Consider the following 18,579-nt stretch of genomic DNA (forward strand, 5'->3'; position numbering starts at 1 on the left):
TGGGTGAACTAACCCTTTAAAGATGAAAAACTGTGGTGTAAAATGATGTGCAGTGCCACCTCTCTAATCTTCAAGAGTTTTCATTTTGAATTCATTTAAAATAGAAGACTTCTAATTACTTGCAAAACAATGAGGACCTTCTGACCCGAGGGATATAATTACTCTGCCCTCATGTGGTCTTCACCCTTAAACCAGAGATATTTAAGTGGGAACAGATGGATCGTTCAAAAGAAAGAAAAAATGTAATGGAGAAATTGTAATGCTCAATACAGCGGCTGTAGGTAGGGGTGGGCGATATGGCAAAAATATATAATTTTCATCATTTTTTCATCATCACGATCTCATCAATCTCATCATGATTCTATTTCATGTTGGTTTTTAAGACTATTTTGCAAGTCACTGAGCAGTACTGCCTTATTTTAAAAATGTACCCTTACAAGGTAACAAAAGAAAAAAGAGTGGCAGATCATTTAGGCCAAAGTAGACGTGGGCGATATGACCAAAATCTTATTATTTTATCTTTGTTATATATATATATATATATATATATATATATATATACATATATATACAACAACAACAACAACAAAAAAGATAAGTATTAAGGTGAATACAACCACTTGATAGCCACACAGAGGCTGTGAACAAATACTTGCCAACAAAAACATAACATAGATAAAAAATATAGTGACTTGTAAATTATATGCAGGTATATCATCATCTGAAACAAGAACAATTTAGCTCAAACTAAGAAGACAAACTATTTTTAAATATGTAAAATGATGTTAAAGATCATATGTTTGAAGGTAAGTTATTCCAGTCTGAATGAGCCTTAAATATAAATGCTCTCTTTCCTATTGCTTTTTTGACTATAGGAGGGTTATGAGGTTATGCATTGAAGAATACGGCACCAGAAGCTGTTGTAGATATTGAGGATAGCTAAAATGTACACATTTAAATATGAGTTGCAACCAATGTATGTGTCTTCTTATATTGAGTTATTAAAAATAAGAACAAAGATGCAAATTACAAACAATAGGACAAATACAATTTAAGGTCCAAGGTGTTATTTTCAGCTACAGGTGTATTTAACAATAGCATTCAAGTGTGAAATTTAATAAACAAATGTAAAAATACACTGATTCTTATTAAATTATACAGAAGTTAAAGCTAGGGTAGGTAATCCTGTTCAGAAACACTTTTTTTCATACTGGGTGAAATGGTCCTTCCATCCTGAGAGTAGTCAATACATTATGTGTTCAGAAAAAGGAATGAAAACAATCAGACCTCTGTAGCAGCTGCAGGACAGTAAAAACTCTGACCAATCACTGCCACTCGGTCCGAGTGTAAAGAACCAATCAGATGCCTTCAGAGCCAGGAGGCGTGTCTTAGCAGTGTCAATCAAGTTCGCGTACGCGCTGATTGCCCCTCTCTTGCACAGCGCGTACCGTCATTCAAAATCAAGATTGCCGGTGTGCCGAGCAGCTGTGCTAATGGCGGACAAACAACCAAAACTGCCAATTTCTCGAGTGGAACCTGCTCATACAACAAACACAGGTAAACGGGAAAAGACCGATGACGATAAACAAGCCCGTCGGAGCCCATTGACTCAGTGTTAAAACTCTAGCCGCATAACATACAAATAAAATGTCACGCACTGTGCAAAGCAACAATTGAAACCTGCTAATTCACTGGCTTGTCATGTTGCTAAAATAATGTACTAGCAAACCTTATTTAGCATTACATATCGCTAGAATAATTATTTACATAGCCTACTGCAACGTTAGTTACCGTTATATTATCTTACTAGCTATTTATAACTCATAGAAAGAGTGCAAAGTTATAAAGTTACATTACATGTGATTCTGACATGATGCTACATGCACTGCGCTCCTTCCTCTCCGCTTGTCTCAGGTAAATAATGCGTCTTCGGTCGGAGTCGCGCGTTCATGTGTTTTGGGGGCGTGGCTTTGAAAGGACCCCAGAAGGGAGAGGGTGGACTGAATGGAAATAATGAGCTGTCTTTAAAACAGTCGTTAGAGGTCTACATACACTCGATTTTTATACTTTCTTTTTCAGAATACTTACATTTTAATTATGTATTGATATATACATAAAGTTTAAACAAATTTGAAAAATAAGTTTTTTAGACCATTCTTACCTACCCCAGCTTTAATCAGTCAAGAGCAGTGAGAGATTTCTGCTGTCCTTTGTTGTTTGATTAACGCCTGCTACCGACTGTGTGATTTCGGCAAACCTAAAAGATCATTACAGATCCCACTGTACGACATGGATCTGATAAACTAGGGTACGACATGTATGCAGACTGCACGATGATGACACCTATTGAATCGTAGGCTACGTTAGTAGAGTATAGAAGAATAAAACGTCATCAGCATGAGCTAGTGGTGAACAAATAAAGCAAGATCAATCGCACTTGTGGTTTTTATGTGCGCTGAAAAAAGAGGAAGTGAAAGAGGGGAATATGGATAGAGAAAAGAGGAAAACTTGGCTTTTCAATCCTGTAAATGGAGCTTGAGGAAAGTAGTTTGAAGTTTTAGCGTCATGTCGCGTTGATCAATACGCCATTTCATGTTGCTTTTGTATTGGCTAGTCAGTAGACGAGGTCGTAGCAGCAAACACACAGTGAGTTGATAATGCTGAATCTCTAACACTCTCAGAATATTATATATTTGGTCACAAGACCGTCTTTGAACCTCTCTCACTGTACGATGTAGCGTTTAGGAGCCACAAGCAAGGTAGATAAAAGTAATAAATATATAAAAAAATGTATCCTCCTCACTTTCCAAACCACCAAAAGACATTACAACTGAGAAACTACTTTCAGTAAGGATGACAATGCCATTTTGCTATGAATAATTTATGATCAGACCCCTTAAAACTGCCAGTTTAAACCTAAAAATGAATTGCCGCTCACACAGATCAAATATAACACAATATGCACTTTGCTACCCATAATTCAGAGGTGGAATAAAGTGCCTGTGGAATATGGTAACAGAAACCATCCGCACTAACTAAAGCCCCCCACAAAGTCTATGCGTTTGACCCTGTGGCCTCAGTCTGCACTAATTTCCTGAAACAAGCTGAAATCAGACACTACAACAGGAGCCCACGGGGAACTCGCTGCTTCCGGAACTTTCTCCCTCAGGATGTTCCCATAAATCACCAGAAGACAAACACGCAACAGGTGCTGCTGGAAAAAGACCTAACAGAGGGAACGGAACGAAGATGTAAATGAAATACGGTTAGTTTGAAATGTATAATGCTATACTATACTCCATGGGAGGTATGTTAAAGGGATATTCCACCCAAAAATTAAAATTTACTATACATCCCAGATGAATATGACTTTATATGGTGCAGGGATTATGTATTTTTGTAGGCCAACCTGGAAGTCTCCTTCGACAAGAACCTAATAGGTTTTTTTTCCATTGGCTTTTGGATTATTGCAGAAAATAAGGTCTGTGACTAACAAAAGCTTATGATTCTTGCACGTTTTGTTCATCGTGGTAATCTTCCCAAATGAACACAACAAATGCAATCGGCAGAAGACAAAAGATTCAAGGCTATGAACTCACTACACCACGGTCACATGACTTCAATGTAACCATCACCAAACTTCAGACAACTCTTTCAGTCTTTGTTTAAAAACATTTTCCCTGAAATTTCGAGTTATAATAGTTTGCAAGAGCGCGATTATAAACCAAACGAGGCTGTGAAAGCAGATTATAGTAAGTAGATGAGTTTTCTTGTTCGGCTGATGATGTTTAATGTCCTCAACATCCTCTGAAGTCTCATTTAGACACTTGTTAGCAACCACTTTTTACAAGACAAGTAAAAGCTTTAAAAAAATGGATATTACAGTATTTTATGTCTCAGAATAAAACGTGAAAATGAGTAAATGATGCAAGAATGTAAATTTTTTGGGTGTAGTCCCCTTTTAAAGGAGACTAGCTTCTGTATGGCCAAAATCAGAGATCAGAATGTCTGAATTGAACCACAATGCTATGACGATGCCAAAAAGGCAGTTTTGAATCTCAAAGGTGAATAAAACATGCTCTAACTGCAACCCATATACGGCCCAGGAGACCATAATAACCAGTTTGAAATACTGCCCACCATTAGCGTGAGGATAAAACCTCTTCGCTCCATTCAGCTCTCCTGGTTTCTCTCATCTTGTGATTTGTCGCTTACTGTCAGAGTTAGCTGGAATATAAATGTGAGGGTAATCAAAAGCTGTCATGTGTGCTTGAGAAATGTATTCCTGCCACTATGAGGCACATTATCTATGGGGAAAGAGGCTAGCAGCGCCTTTCAGTGGGCATTATCCACACAGAGGGAAAAATTGAGAATGATTATAGTGTCAGAGTGTGGTAATGTGAGCACTTGGCTTTTCAATAAACCACGCTGTTTTGTACTGTCATAAGAAAGTCCCATCTGACCCTGAGGAACACAAGTGGAAAAATATAACCTTCCTGGATTATGCAAGTCCCGCGCCTCTAGCTTCTGTTGCAGAAGGGAATAAAGAAAGGACTCATTTCAGTAACAGTGGTAGTTTGATGGACAGTGGTCATATTTCTTTGTATAAAACCAACACAAATCATTGAGGGTGTTCAGGCTAGCTATGTTTCAATACAAAGTTGCAAACTGCAATATCGCATTAAACATTCGCGAATAAAGCAGTGTTTCCATTCAGTGTGTTCAAGAGAACAGAATCATTACTTCATAGGAAATTGGTGCACAATCTCTGTAATAAAAATGGAAGTTGGTGCAATCAGGGAAGAAACAAGGCTGTTACTCCCTACATCATAAATGACTGCATGCAATAAATGTCATGTTATCCTGTGTTCGGATGCTGGTGTTAATCATGTGAGACGCTTCTAGAGGGGATTAAACCAAATCATTCTGACCACAGACTTTGGCTCAGACATTTCAGAATGATCAAACCAACATTTGAGATGTTGTGCTAAATCTTACATAAAGGGCTCTATTTTAACGATCTGAAACGCAAGTATCAAACGCGAAACGCAAGTAACTTTGTGGGCGGATCTCGGTGTTGCTATTATACCGGCAGGATAAATGACTCTTGCGCCCGACGCAAATCTAAAATGGGTTGGTCTGAAGAAGCTTTATTACTCATAGGTGTGGTTTGGGCGTAACGTGAAATAAACCAATCAGAGCGTCATCTCACATTCCCTTTAAGAGCAGGCACATTTTCCATGGCGGATTGCTATTATAACGGCGGATTTGCTAGGAGCAGTTCACAGCCGAGGAGACCGACGTTCTCGTCAGGGCCGTAAAACACAGAGAAGGCGTATAATAAGAACAGGCGTATAATAAGTTTGGTAAATGTGTAAGCTAGATTTATGCCTATTTTTTCACATCTTCATGGGCACCACAATGATTTCCCTCATGTGGAATATTTTTCCTTGTAATAATGTATGGTTTGCAAAAATGTGAACTGCTGCGTCTGTGTAGATGAGAGAAGCAAAGTGTATGCGCGTTGTGCACACACTACATTATGGCCAAGCATGCGCCCTTAAAATAGCATCTGAATAAATGCTGAATAATAATTCCTGGTCAGTGGCGGAATTGTTTTCTGAAACTGCAAAATAGCACCAGGGAACGTTTGCGCCAGATCACGCCTCCTCTTTTCCGGGAACCGCCCCAGGAGCGCAAGTTCATTCCCTAATTTACCGGTGTGTGTCTGTGGAGGGAAAAGCCCGGTGCAAAATAGGAATGATACATTGTACATGTACGGTGTACAAAGTCAATTATGCTGGGTGCAAGATAGGGCCCTATAAGTGGACCTCAAAGAACATTATACATTTTTTTAAATGCAGTTCATGACCCCTTTAAGTCTGCATCCATTGTGATTCTTGTATGTGAGTAATTATAATAGAAAAGAGGGGTCATTTATAAATCAGTGAGTATGAGAGGGTTTAAGCACAGGGGATCGGGGTGACAGCACTTTAAATAGATGTAACTGTGGGGGTAGAGTTTGACCCCGTGACCCCTCACCCCTTCTGACTGTAAAGCAAGACACTTTCCCCCTCTTCACAACCCTCCCTTATCCTGCAGAAAGAGTGAACAGCCTCTCTCACTCTCCCTATCAATCCAGCTAAACTACTGACTCGTGTTTCTGCATTATCATCACTATCTGGAAGTTTGTTTCACTCATAAAAAGGTTTCCGACAGACAGTGCTGTTCTCCGAATCAGTCATCTTCGAGACCATCACAATATTGGTATGTAGATCTCTTCGATCTTTTGTATTCAGTGCCCACTTTTCTGAACCACTCGCCCTACCCTCCCACTTACACCCTCCCACGACTCCATGTATAATGCACTGAATTCCCAGAAAGTCTTCTACATGATTATAATCACGAATAAACAATAAATCTAGAACAGAGAAGGACTTTGTTATGAATGATTGTTATGAATGATTTTTTTAACATGGGAAAACGTCAAGCATGTTAACCATTTTACATTTTCTGTTGAATTTTTTGCAAATTTGTGACATTTCATTAAATGCATACTAGATCATTTCATTTTGATAAATTCTTACATTTACACAAATTGATTTTTGCATTTCTATGGCAATGTTATTATTATGCCAAATTGATTCTGTGTAATTTGAGTCACCAATAGACAAAACCACATTACAACAAGTAATAGCCGTTATGCATATGCAAATTGGAAAATAAACCAAAAGCACACAATACAATTTAATGTATAGCTAGCACAGAGCTAAATAACTAATGTCCACTAAATCAAAAGTAACTTACTTTTGATTTAGTGGACATTAGTTATTTAGCTCTGTGCTAGCTATACATTAAATTGTATTGTGTGCTTTTGGTTTATTTTCCAATTATTCTTTTACTTTTAAGACGTTACTATTAAAGGATTAGTTCACTTAAAAAAAAAATTTTGCTGATAATTTACTCACCCCGATATCATCCAAGATATCCATGTCTTTCTTTCTTCAGTCATATAGAAATTAAAGTTTTTGAGGAAAAATTCCAGGATTTTTCTACACAGAATGGACTTCAATGGCAACCAACTATATCAATGTTCAAAGAAGGTTCAAATGTCCGTCTCAATGCAGCTTCAAAGTCTCGACACGATCCCAGTCGAGAAATAAGAGTCTTATCCAGCGAAACGATCGGACATTTTCAAAAAAAAAAAATATATATATATATACTTTTTAACCACAAATGCCCGTCTTGTACCATCTCTGAGATGCACCACATATTACGTAATCACATTGGAAAGGTCACGCGTCACGTCATCTATCTAAGTTATTTGTCTGTGTACTCCGGTTCAAAAAGGTAGTGAAGGGCGAAAAATGTCATTTCATTTTCTCCTCCAACTTCAAAATCGTCAGACATCTTTGTTTTAATTTATTATTATTTTAATTTTTTTCGTGACCTTTCCAACGTGATGACGTAATACGTGGCGCATCTCAGAGATGGTACAAGACGAGCATTTGTGGTTAAAAATTATTATTATTTTATTTTATTTTTTTACAAAATGTCTGATTGTTTTGCTGGATAAGACTCTTATTTCTCGACTGGGATCGTGTCGAGACTTTGAAGCTGCATTGAGACGGACATTTGAACCTTCTTTGAACATTGATATAGTTGGTTGCCATTGAAGTCCATTCTGTGTAGAAAAATCCTGGAATGTTTTCCTCAAACTTAATTTCTATACGACTGAAGAAAGAAAGACATGGATATCTTGGATGACATCGGGGTGAGTAAATTATCAGCAAAAAAAATTTGAACTAATCCTTTAATAATTATTCATCCAAAATATTATGAAATGAATGCTTAAAAACTAAGTTCTGTTATGAAAATCTAGATGGTGCAGACTGATAGGTTCAATCACATCATTGGTTCCTGCTGTATCAGTAGCCAATGAGCTTGTTGCTCAACCTTCAAATACGGTCAGCATTTGCTGTAGGAGTTGCAGCGCACTTTCAGAAACCCTCCTCCTTCCCCAGCTCCACCTGTATAGACCAGCAATGGGCAATTCATGTACGCTTCTGTGCAGCATCAGCATGTCTTGTTCACAGCAGCGTGTCTGTGTGTGTATTGGCAGTAGCAAGTCTCGTACATGTTCAGAAATAACCAACAGAAGCAGATCTATTCCACCAAGACCAAACATATCAACATTGCCATATGTGGAGCTCTCCAAAAATGTGTTTACTAGTCGTAATTATGAATTCTACAAAGACATGAGCACTTTTAATGTCGGAATCAAGTAATTACGGTAATTTCAACACTGTGTGAATGCACCTTTACTTAAGTATGCATAGACCGGAAATAGATGATATATAAATTCTTCTGAAGGTTGGCTAATCATAGGGAGTGCCCGCCTAAAGAAAAGTTAGGTTAGTTGTTTTCAAAGTCGAAAGTAGACTTAAAAAGCTTAATGAATGCAACTAAAACGTTCATGGCTTTGGTTGATCTATACAGTAGGAGTGGCAGGCACATTTACTATGACCCACAACTATAGTGACAGACACTGGGATCCGTTTCAAGGCTAACTTCACTGAAGCCATACTGAGAACACAAAGAATACAGTTAACATGTCTTGTCTTCTGTTCCCGGAGAATAAAGGATAAATAATTAATCTGGTCTCCGCTTCCACACAGAAGCTTGTTTGCCAGCCCCACGCTACACCCGAGCAGGGGAGAAAATGATACGCTGTGCTTGGAAAACACTGGAGTCATTTTACCCCACGCGTTCCAATACACAGAAATATGCATAGACTTTGAATAGCAGCTCTTTTGCAGTGACAAATACAAGACTGTCTTGTTTGCAGAGCCTAACCTTTCCCAAGTGTGTGTCATCTGACATTTATTTCGCTATAATGTGATTCTCCATGTGGGGGCGTCTTGTAGAGCCAAACACAGGTCATGTAAACATGCAGGTAATATAACAGTGTGTTATGAATATATGATAAATCTATTTGCTTTCTGAGCTAAATCAGAGATATCAAATGGGTTATGGGTTGAACCTCGAGGGATTGGGCTCCATTTCAAAGCTGGCAGATTTAGAGACAAAGATGGCACACACAATCATTCTAGGTACATATTTATCTGGTTAAAGTCTATGAATAATATTTGGATTTGTGGAAATGTTGAACATGACGTGAGTAACAGTGGTTGTTAAGGATTCGGGGAACAGCACACACCGAGATAAATTTACCAGCCTACAAAGTCAGTACGCTCTGTCAACATGTGTTTGACTGTGTTTTAACTTACTATACTTACCCTCTGAACATAGAGCAGTCACTTCTGTACAAATGAACCACCGAATACTCAAATGCCCTCCATTTTCTTTTTTATGCCACTGTTGGATATGTAATGCATTTATAATATCATGTCATTTCAACTATCTGCCAAACTCTACACCATATTGACTATGTGACTAATAAATTAACTATATGTGACTAATAAATGTAATATGTGTGTGTGTGTGTGTGTGTGTGTGTGTGTGTGTGTGTGTGTGTGTGTGTGTGTGTGCCATGCTGACCCTAACCCTAACCCACACGAATAGGCCTATACACATATAGGTTACACTTTATTTAAGGTGTCTTTGTTACACTGTAATTTTACAAGTACTGACATGTACTTTTGGTTAGGAATAGGGTTTGGTTTTGTTAAGAGAGATTCATATAATTATGCTTGATTTATATATAATATATATATAATTATTAAAACTCAACCCGAGTTAAAAGACAATTGTAGCAGCGTAGTCACTGCCACTGTTAAATAAAAATAAAATAAAAAATTAAAGTTCATGAGAATTAGGAAAAGTAATTCCGAAAAGTGAAACTTCTTCGCCTGGATTCGTTCAAACGTGCACCTGCTCTCAACAAAGAACAAGACAAATCACTTACTTCAGTTCCTGACTCAAGAGTTTGCTTATAATTCCGCTTTGGGTAAAAAGTCAGCCTTGACTCTTTTCATGTAGGCTAAACATCGTGCATGTACTTTCCTCTACACACGCGTCTCCAGGCTTCTCCTTCCCATGTAAAGCAGTGTTTACTGTGTGTTAACTGTAAGTCTCCGCTCTCATTCAAAAGCTCGGGACTGACCGGAGTCAACAGGAGCGGCCGCAAAAACAGGGACGGATCCGAGGAACGGACTGTGAGGAACGGACTGATAACGACCGACCGAAATCGGTAAGTAGTACTAATAACTCGTTCCTAAAAGCGTTTAATTTCAACACCAAAACTCAGACGTTGAGAAATTACACGTGGACTTTGAAAGGTGTTTGAAAAGTCAAGTTCTTGTCCAAAACTTTATTTATATAGCACAATTAAAACAACACAAGTTGACCAATGTGCTTTAAAATGTCTCTCAGAAAAAAAAGAAGAGAAAAATGATCACACTGTAGGCCTACTTACATGCATAATTATATATCAAACATCCTTGCATGATGCATAACCTTGAATATTTCACTTCTCTTTAGTAGGTGATGTCCATTTGAATTATATAACATGCACTGTAACATGGACACCTTAAAATAAGAAAAAAAAAAAAAAAAAATGAGGCTACTTTAAATTAATACTTGTTACAATAATAAATAAAATTGAAGAAATAATAAGTTTAAATTTAGTTTAGTTAAAAATAATTGAAATAAAAGTTAAATAAGTATTTAATCATTATTTTATTCAGTTATTATAGTAGGTAACACTAGGTCAAGGTGTCAGTGTTACAGTGTAATTATGCATTTAAGTACTGTGCAATAATAATTCATAATTATTTAACATATAGGGTTTGGTTTATGGTTAGTTGTGTGTAATTATGTATAATTTAGTTATTACTACAGTAACTATGTAACGTGTAACAAGGACACTAAGTGGGTTACACTTTATTTTAAGGTGTCATTGTTACAGTGTAATTATATATTTAAGCACTGAGTAATATTAAGCAACTACATGTACTTACTATAGGGTTAGGGTAGGATTAGGATTTGGTTGAGGGTTAGTTGCATGTAATTATGCATAATTTACTGTTATTACTATGCTAAGTACATGTAACATAACAAGGACACTGTAAAATAAAGTGTTACCATAAAGTGTTACTTCATGTTTTTAATTACATTTTTATTTTTGTTCATTTTAACAAAACCTAACATGAGAGAGACGTAAAATCATTTGAGGAGCTCAAAATTCCAAGCGTAGAATTTGATACAAAGAGAAGAGAGGAGTTCTGTTCTCTTCTGTCCTCTCTCCCGTGAACACAAAGGGCATATTTTCCTGTCACACATCTCTCATCCATCGCTCCTTCCACAGTTTCCACAGGTTTTTCCTGTGTGACCGCCCATGTGCTGAGTCCCGGTTCAAAGTCTGCCAGACTCAGACCCAATGCACCTTACAATTCAAACCGTCTGTCCAATTACAGTCCAGCATCTCTGCCACAGTCACAAGGGACATTTGCACAAAAAAGAGCGAAAGGAGGGGGCAGGACACCCCTCCCTCCCCCTGTGCCCATTAGAACAGATAGACTATTGCCATTGAGAACTAAGGAGAAAAACAAAACCCTACCAGAGGACCTGCGCTCGCACTGCTGAGGGCCATTAGAGGTTAGTTAAGCTCAGACTAACCAGCCTGAGACTGTTCGCTGTCATTAGCGGAGACTGGTGTTTGTTTGCTCATCATACTTCATCAAAATGAAACCACCAGGAATCACTTAGAGACAACAGTAATACAACATAAGGACACTAACTTATTTAATTGGTACATGCAGAACTAATATATTCACTATAAAAATCATGTTGGCATCTTGAATATAATGTTTAAGCTTGAAATATTTATATATATATATATATAAATATATGTGTGTGTGTGTGTGTGTGTGTGTGTGTGTGTGTGTGTGTGTGTGTGTGTGTGTGTGTGTGTGTGTGTGTGTACACATATCGATTAATTGCGATTTATCACATTCAACATATCCATATATAGACATGTGTGTTTGTATACATATATGTATTTATGTGTATACATAAACACAAAGAAATGCACACACATTATATAAACACAAACTTTTATGTTAGATGCAATTAAATGATATGACAACACTAATACAGTATATATATATATATATATATATTAGGGCTGTCAAAAGATTAATCGCATCCAAAATAAAAGTTTGTGTGTACATAATATATGTGTGTGTACGGTGTATAATTATTTTCTATATATAAATACACACACATGCGCGTATATATTTAAGAAATATTTGCATACATATACTGTATATATATTTATATAGTTTATATTATATATAAATATAATTTTTTTATATATAAATAACACATTTTTCTTAAATATATACATGCATTTTTGTGTATTTATATATACAAATTTAATTATACACAGTACACACACATATATTATTAAAAACAAACTTTTATTTTGGATGCGATTAATCGCGATTAATCTTTTGACAGCACTAATATATATATACATATATTAGAACTTTTTACAATAGATTGTTTCAAAGCAGCTTCACATTAATAAAGAGGAAAATAACAGTGTTAAAGTTGTAAAATTCATCAATTATTAAACAAATTGGATTTCAGCTTCAAAGCAGCTCTACACAAGATAAATGTCATTATTCGGCTCAATGTTGCTTTTAATTCAGTTCAGTAACAGTGTCACTGTTGCAAAGTTCCTTAAATATGAATCCTTTCAGCTAGAAGCAAAGACAATGGTGGCATTATTCAGCTCAATTCCATAACAGAGTCGATGTTGCAAAGTCAGTGTCATTATTCAGCTCAGATTTAGTTCTTATCTAATAGTGTCAGTGCAGTGACACCCCCGAACTGGACACAATTCAAGCACCTTATGTTCCTCTCCTAGTCTTCTCGTCCGAGTGTGAAGGCCTTTAGGACCCTGAGGAGGACGAACCCCTTGTGTTTCTATAGTAATGGGGATCCCTCCTCCTCCTCATTGTCTCATCCGTAGACCCCCACTGCCATGTCATCGTGACAAAGCACTCCCCCAACTCCCCAGGGAAACAGAAAACCCGAGATGTCTGTGGGATTTATGGGAGGAGGGAAGAGTACAAAGGCTTTCCGGTTGTCAGGAATATTATGACGGGGTACAGCGCTACAGCATGAATAACGTGATGGATTATTCAACACCGCAAACATCACGGATGGTGTTAAGAGTCTTCATGTTGGGTAAATCAGGAGATGTGTGAAGAAACACAGGTCAAAGTAATAACAAGCAGAAAACACATGGACATTTCTCACATGAACGTTTAATTGTGCTGCTTCCCTTAGGATAAATATTGTATAAAATACTTCAAATCAAACATCCTTGCATGAGGCATAACCTTGAATATTTCACTTCTCTTTAGTATGTGATGTCCATTTGAAGAGTTTCTTAACTGAGACGAGCAGCATGTTGCTCCTCAAGACTTCAGAAACTCTCTCCCAGCGACTGTCTTCCTTCCACAGGCCTTTCCCTTTCTTCTCCGCGTTCCTCTCGGCCCTCATCAAGCGCTTGTAGAGACTCCAGGAGATCCGAGAGTGAGGATCCAGACCCACAAGAGGAGAAGTCCTCGCCAAACCACGCCTCAGAAGTTCCTCATTCACACACGTGTTAAAGAGTGAGCCCTAGAAGGAAAGCACTAATAACATTTAGATTATATACTTAATCATTTATATCATTTATTTTATTACAAGGTTCCCCACATTTAATGTTCATTAATTTTTTCATGTTTCAAATTTTCTGGATTTTTTACCGTCTGGTGTTCTTCGGTCACTTTTTGACAAAAAAAATATATATATTTTGTTTTTTTAGAATTTTTTACTTCATTGGAATGGTACAAAACGTGGTAAAGGTTTTGGCACTTGCTATGTGAACACACACACACACACACACACACACACACACACACACACAAAAATCATGGACATGATTCAAAAAGGTTAAATGGACATTAAAAAAAAAATAGTGACACTTGTACTCCTTGTGGTCAAAAATGAATTTCATCAAGTGGAAACTTTTGGTACTGCGCATAAAACAATCTTACTGAAACTCATCTTTTGAGATATCAGCCTCAGATTTAGAACACAACTTGTTTACATGTATGGCTTTGATTCTTTGATTATGGCTTCTCCCCTGTTTTAGAGCAAAACACATTTTGGAAAATATATATTTTACATAAAAATAAAAAATAGTGTTTTTGTGCATTTTTCATAACAAAACACTTAAACGTTCTATAACTTTCACTTTTTATTTTATTTAAATTTTTTACTTTTTTCACTTCAACAATAATCTGCCAAGTGTCTTCTTTAAAAAGAAAAAAACCTTAGTCTTTGAAAAAGTGGTTAACAGGTAATATCTGGATTATAACCACTGCATAAATATAACTGAGTACCATAAAATCCCCTAAAAATACAAAATATTAAATAAAAAATAATAATTTCTGTCCTGCTTTAAGAGCTTTAACCCCTTCAACAAATTGTTTTCATTGAAGAACCAGAGCACCCACAGTCTTTAAATAACCTGAATATGTATGATAGTCTAATTATAACATTGTTAAAAGTGTAAATTTCTACACCAGGAAAAGTAATGCAAATGAATAAAATCATACAACTCCATGGCCATTTTTTAACATTCCAATAATATTCTATTTTGCTAAATTACACCAAGCTCTAAAACACTTGACCAAAGTTTGAGCAAATAATATTTAGCAAATCTAGCAAAAATAATAATGGGGACTTTGAATATTGTTGGGTACAGTTGGGCCTTGCAAGTCAAAAAGACTGAAAACCACTGCTCCGTTTTTCCTCGGCATTAAAGCCTCTCATTTGTCAAGCTAAGAACTTTCCTGGTGGCATCTGACTGTGCTAATCTGGAAACTCTCACTCACCCTGTTAACGGACACTAGGCAGTGTAGGCTCTGGTTCTGCCGAGCGATCAGCCGGAGCCACAGCGTCTCTGCTGGCTTCAGCTGTTGAGCGATCCAGTCGTGCCCTTCCGAGGTCATCTCCACTCCGGCCAGACGGACGTCCAGGACGCTCACGGGTTGACCTGCTGAAGTCAGGAGGAGTCGGCACAACCGCTCGATCAACAAGACTCGGTAACACTTTATTTTACTGTGTCCTTGTTACATGTTGCATACTTACCAGAGTAATAACAGTAAATGATGCATAATTACATGCAACCAAATCCTAATCCTACCCTAACCCTATAGTAAGTACATGTAGTTGCTTAATATTACTCAGTACTTAAATATAAAATTACTCTGTAACAATGACACCTTAAAATAAAGTGTAACCAAAGACTCAATTTCAAAGTGCTTTTCCGATGGGAACATTAGCCTTCTAAAGGATTTAAAGTCCCTCTGTGGTGAAAATCAAGTAACTACAGTAGTAAAGTAACGCATTACTTTTAAATTTACAACAAAATATATGAGTTACTTGTTTAAATAAGTAACTCAAGTAACTTTGTTTTCGCCTTCATTGACTGAAAGCTCTCCTGTCCCCATTTTGAGAATAATCGGCGGTGTGTGTGAACATGATGGTTTATTATTGTAGATCTAGACTAAATATGAGCATGTATTTACTCCTCTCACTTACACAAAACAGATTCAGTATTCCTCAAAATTATTAAAGTCCCCCTGTGGTTGAAAATACAGCTTTTAATGTAGTTTATACGTCTATGTGGTGTTTTTAATATGCTTTAAGACAAAGCATGTGTAAATTCATAAGTCGACACCATTGCTGAGTATTTCCTCCTTAAAACTGCAGTGAACCAAAGACAGTCTCAAAAACACGCTTTGAAATCGCTGGTGTTTCTGACGTCACAAACTACCTTGTAACCAATCAGATCAACGAGTGATCGGATCTCTGAGCTGAGTGAGTGAGTGGAGGCGGGGCTCATTTGCATATTCATAGAAGCGTGCATACTAAATGAGGCAAGGGTGTCGAGTTACATTATAGATATTTTAAGGCATGACGATTTTTTTTCAAGGAAAAAATGCTTAAATATGTAATTTTGGTGATTAAAGATGAGTTTTAAGGGATAAAATAATTGACTACAGGGGGACTTTAAAGAAAGGCTTTTTGAGGTCTGAGGAGACCGTTATGTGAGCAAGGGTTAGGGTTAGGTATCAGTCTCTGAGGTATACAGGAGAAAGCTAGACACGTCCATATGGCACAAGCACCACGAGGTCAAGCTGAACACGGCCATCTGTGAATCACAGTGACATTGACAGATATAATCCCCTTAACTAGTATAGTGTTAGAAAAGGCACATTTAGGTCACATCTAAACTCATTTTGAAGGCATGGCTGGTTCATAATTGAATTACACTGACTGCCTCCCTTCACTAACTGGTTTACTTCGCAAAGACTGAAATATGATCTTGTAAATGTGCAAATGTTAATAACCCAGCAGCAATTTGATTCAGTTCTGAAACAAAATGAATCTGCGTTTTGCAAGATTTGGAGTGAAACATTAGGACGACGGGAGAGAAGAATCGTTTATGCTTCACTGACTGAAGTTAAAAGACTAATAAGTTAAATGGGCTTTGATCCAACTTCTACAACAGCAGCGAGAAGACAAAAACTTCTCTACATTCTCCGACACAGCAGGAGACACACAATTATGAAAACTGTTTCTAAGAGAAATGTGCTTTTAAAGATTGAGTCATAATTGAGAGCAGCTGTTCAGATGAACGCGGTGGTCCCTGTGACAGCTGTACAATAAATGTGCAGGCCTACTGATAAAACATTTAATTAAAGTGTGTGAGGGGGTCATGTGTGTCCGTACGTTTAGTAAGCAGACGACTGAGCAAAGGGACATAAATTGGGAGGTGTTCCACTTCAAGCCCGTTCTCTGTGATATTTCTCAGTCTTCCTCGGATGCTTATGTTTCTCTCAATGAACCGAGCTGGAATATCAGCGGCAGAGCCGAATTTTGTAATCTGCAGAACACACACGGGAAAATAAAACATGGATATCATTCCATCGGGAGCCTCTGCTGGTGGATGCCATAACTACATCATCACGCTGACGGATGGCATGTTTTCCATATTAACAACTATTTAAAAGTAGCGTTTTTTTTAATATCAGAAAAATTATTTACCAATTACCTGACAGATACTAGTAAACTAGAAGTCGATCTCTGTATGCTCTCAAACTACTGAAAGTCCCCCTGTGATGATAATACAGCTTTTAATGTTGTTTACATGTCGATGTGGTGTTTTTAATCTGCTTTAAGACAAACCATGTGTAAATTCATAAATATGCTGAGTATTTTCTCCTTAAAACTGCAGTGAACCAAAGACAGTCTCAAAAACACGCTTTGAAATCAACGTGTGATCGTCAACCAGTGGATCTCTGAGCTGAGTGAGTGAGTGGAGGCGGGGCTCATTTGCATATTCATAGAGCGGGGTATACTAAATGAGGCAAGGGTGTCGAGTTACATTCAAGCTATTTTAAACCATGAAGATTTTTTTTCTTCAAGGAAAAAACATTATTTTGGTGATCAAAGATTAGTTTTAGGGATAAAATTATTGACTACAGGGGGACTTGAAATGTTTGCATATATTATGCACTAATGCACATAATTGTTTTATGCTGTTCACAATGCTTCGTGGGATTTTAGTTCTTTCCCTCACTAAAGCCGTTAAGTACACAGTCTTGTCTTTTTATCTGATTTTCAGAATATTTTTTTTGCTTCAAATCATAGTGTTGTGAAAAACTGCAGACTTGGCAAGCCTGGTCATGACATATAAAACTTCTGTCTGTGAGAGTCGTATGCCAGACAGCAGAAAGTGTAGTGTTATAAATGTACATGATTTAAAATAAATAAATAACGATAACAATTATATCACAAGTCAGTGAAAAGGTTCCACGCGTGTTAGCCAATCAGTACAACGGGAGTCGACGATCTGCCAACCTCAACCAATAGCGTGAGTTTGGGGCGTGGCTACTATGTGTTTGTTTACAGATAATACCAGCTGTTCATTTATTCAAACACAAAACCAGAAAGCATTAGTACACTATACTCGAGCACACAGAGACCATTTGGATCAGCGTGAAAGAAAAGCGCTGTGTGTGCATTTACCAGCCTGATGCTCCTCGCTATGATGAGAAGACCCGCGATGCCAAGACATGTGCTGATGTTCTGTTGGGGAACACGCCATTAAATATATGCAAGTCACAAGATTGAACGACATAACATTGTGTCCTCCATTAGCAGCTTGGATATATAGCTTGTGGTTCACAAACTCAGTAGCTCGATACTTGGGCAGTCATATGTCTGCACTATTAAAATGAAACCAGATGGCATGATATGCTACTTACCCGGATAATAGTCAAGTTATCGTCAGCAAACTGTGATATATGAGCAATGACATTTTTGGAGGGTTTATCATCCTCGTTCGTGTCTGCAGTCTCTGAACCTGCCGGCATGTTGTTTATAGAGGAAGAACTACAAAATAAAGCCCCGCCCACTGTTAAAGGGTAGCAGCTAGGCCAAAATAGACAAACGCGTTTTTATTTCACACACATACAGAACTTTTGT

General features: G+C 37.4%; 1 protein-coding gene across 3 annotated transcripts; it reads right to left on the reverse strand.

Annotated features, from left to right (window-relative positions):
* Positions 1-12,431: 12,431 nt before the first annotated feature.
* c18h3orf33 (c18h3orf33 homolog (H. sapiens)) lies at positions 12,432-18,523 on the reverse strand. Of its 3 annotated transcripts, none has more exons than XM_079874672.1 (5): positions 18,360-18,521; positions 18,121-18,180; positions 16,822-16,975; positions 14,919-15,079; positions 12,432-13,656 (listed from the first exon to the last, which is right to left on the reverse strand). In XM_079874672.1, the coding sequence occupies exons 1-5, from the start codon at positions 18,465-18,467 to the stop codon at positions 13,384-13,386; spliced, it is 756 nt and encodes a 251-aa protein (XP_079730798.1). In that variant the 5' UTR covers positions 18,468-18,521; the 3' UTR covers positions 12,432-13,383. The 3 variants fall into 3 exon arrangements, with proteins under 3 accessions (XP_079730798.1, XP_079730797.1, XP_079730799.1); XM_079874671.1 differs by having other exon boundaries at positions 14,919-15,082; XM_079874673.1 differs by lacking the exon at positions 18,121-18,180 and having other exon boundaries at positions 12,438-13,656; positions 14,919-15,082; positions 18,360-18,523.
* Positions 18,524-18,579: the final 56 nt, after the last annotated feature.

Source organism: Squalius cephalus (genome assembly GCF_949319135.1).
Source record: "Squalius cephalus genome assembly, chromosome: 6".
NCBI classification, from domain to species: Eukaryota; Metazoa; Chordata; class Actinopteri; order Cypriniformes; family Leuciscidae; genus Squalius; species Squalius cephalus.

What these genes read in the sequence shown, in the direction of transcription:
- c18h3orf33 (XM_079874671.1), bottom strand. Translation starts at nt 18,467, where the DNA reads ATGCCGGCAGGTTCAGAGACTGCAGACACGAACGAGGATGATAAACCC. An exon ending in ATAACTTGACTATTATCCGG is followed by an intron (nt 18,181 to 18,359) that starts GTAAGTAGCATA and finishes GTTCCCCAACAG; the next exon opens with AACATCAGCACATGTCTTGG. An exon ending in TAGCGAGGAGCATCAGGCTG is followed by an intron (nt 16,976 to 18,120) that starts GTAAATGCACAC and finishes TGTGTTCTGCAG; the next exon opens with ATTACAAAATTCGGCTCTGC.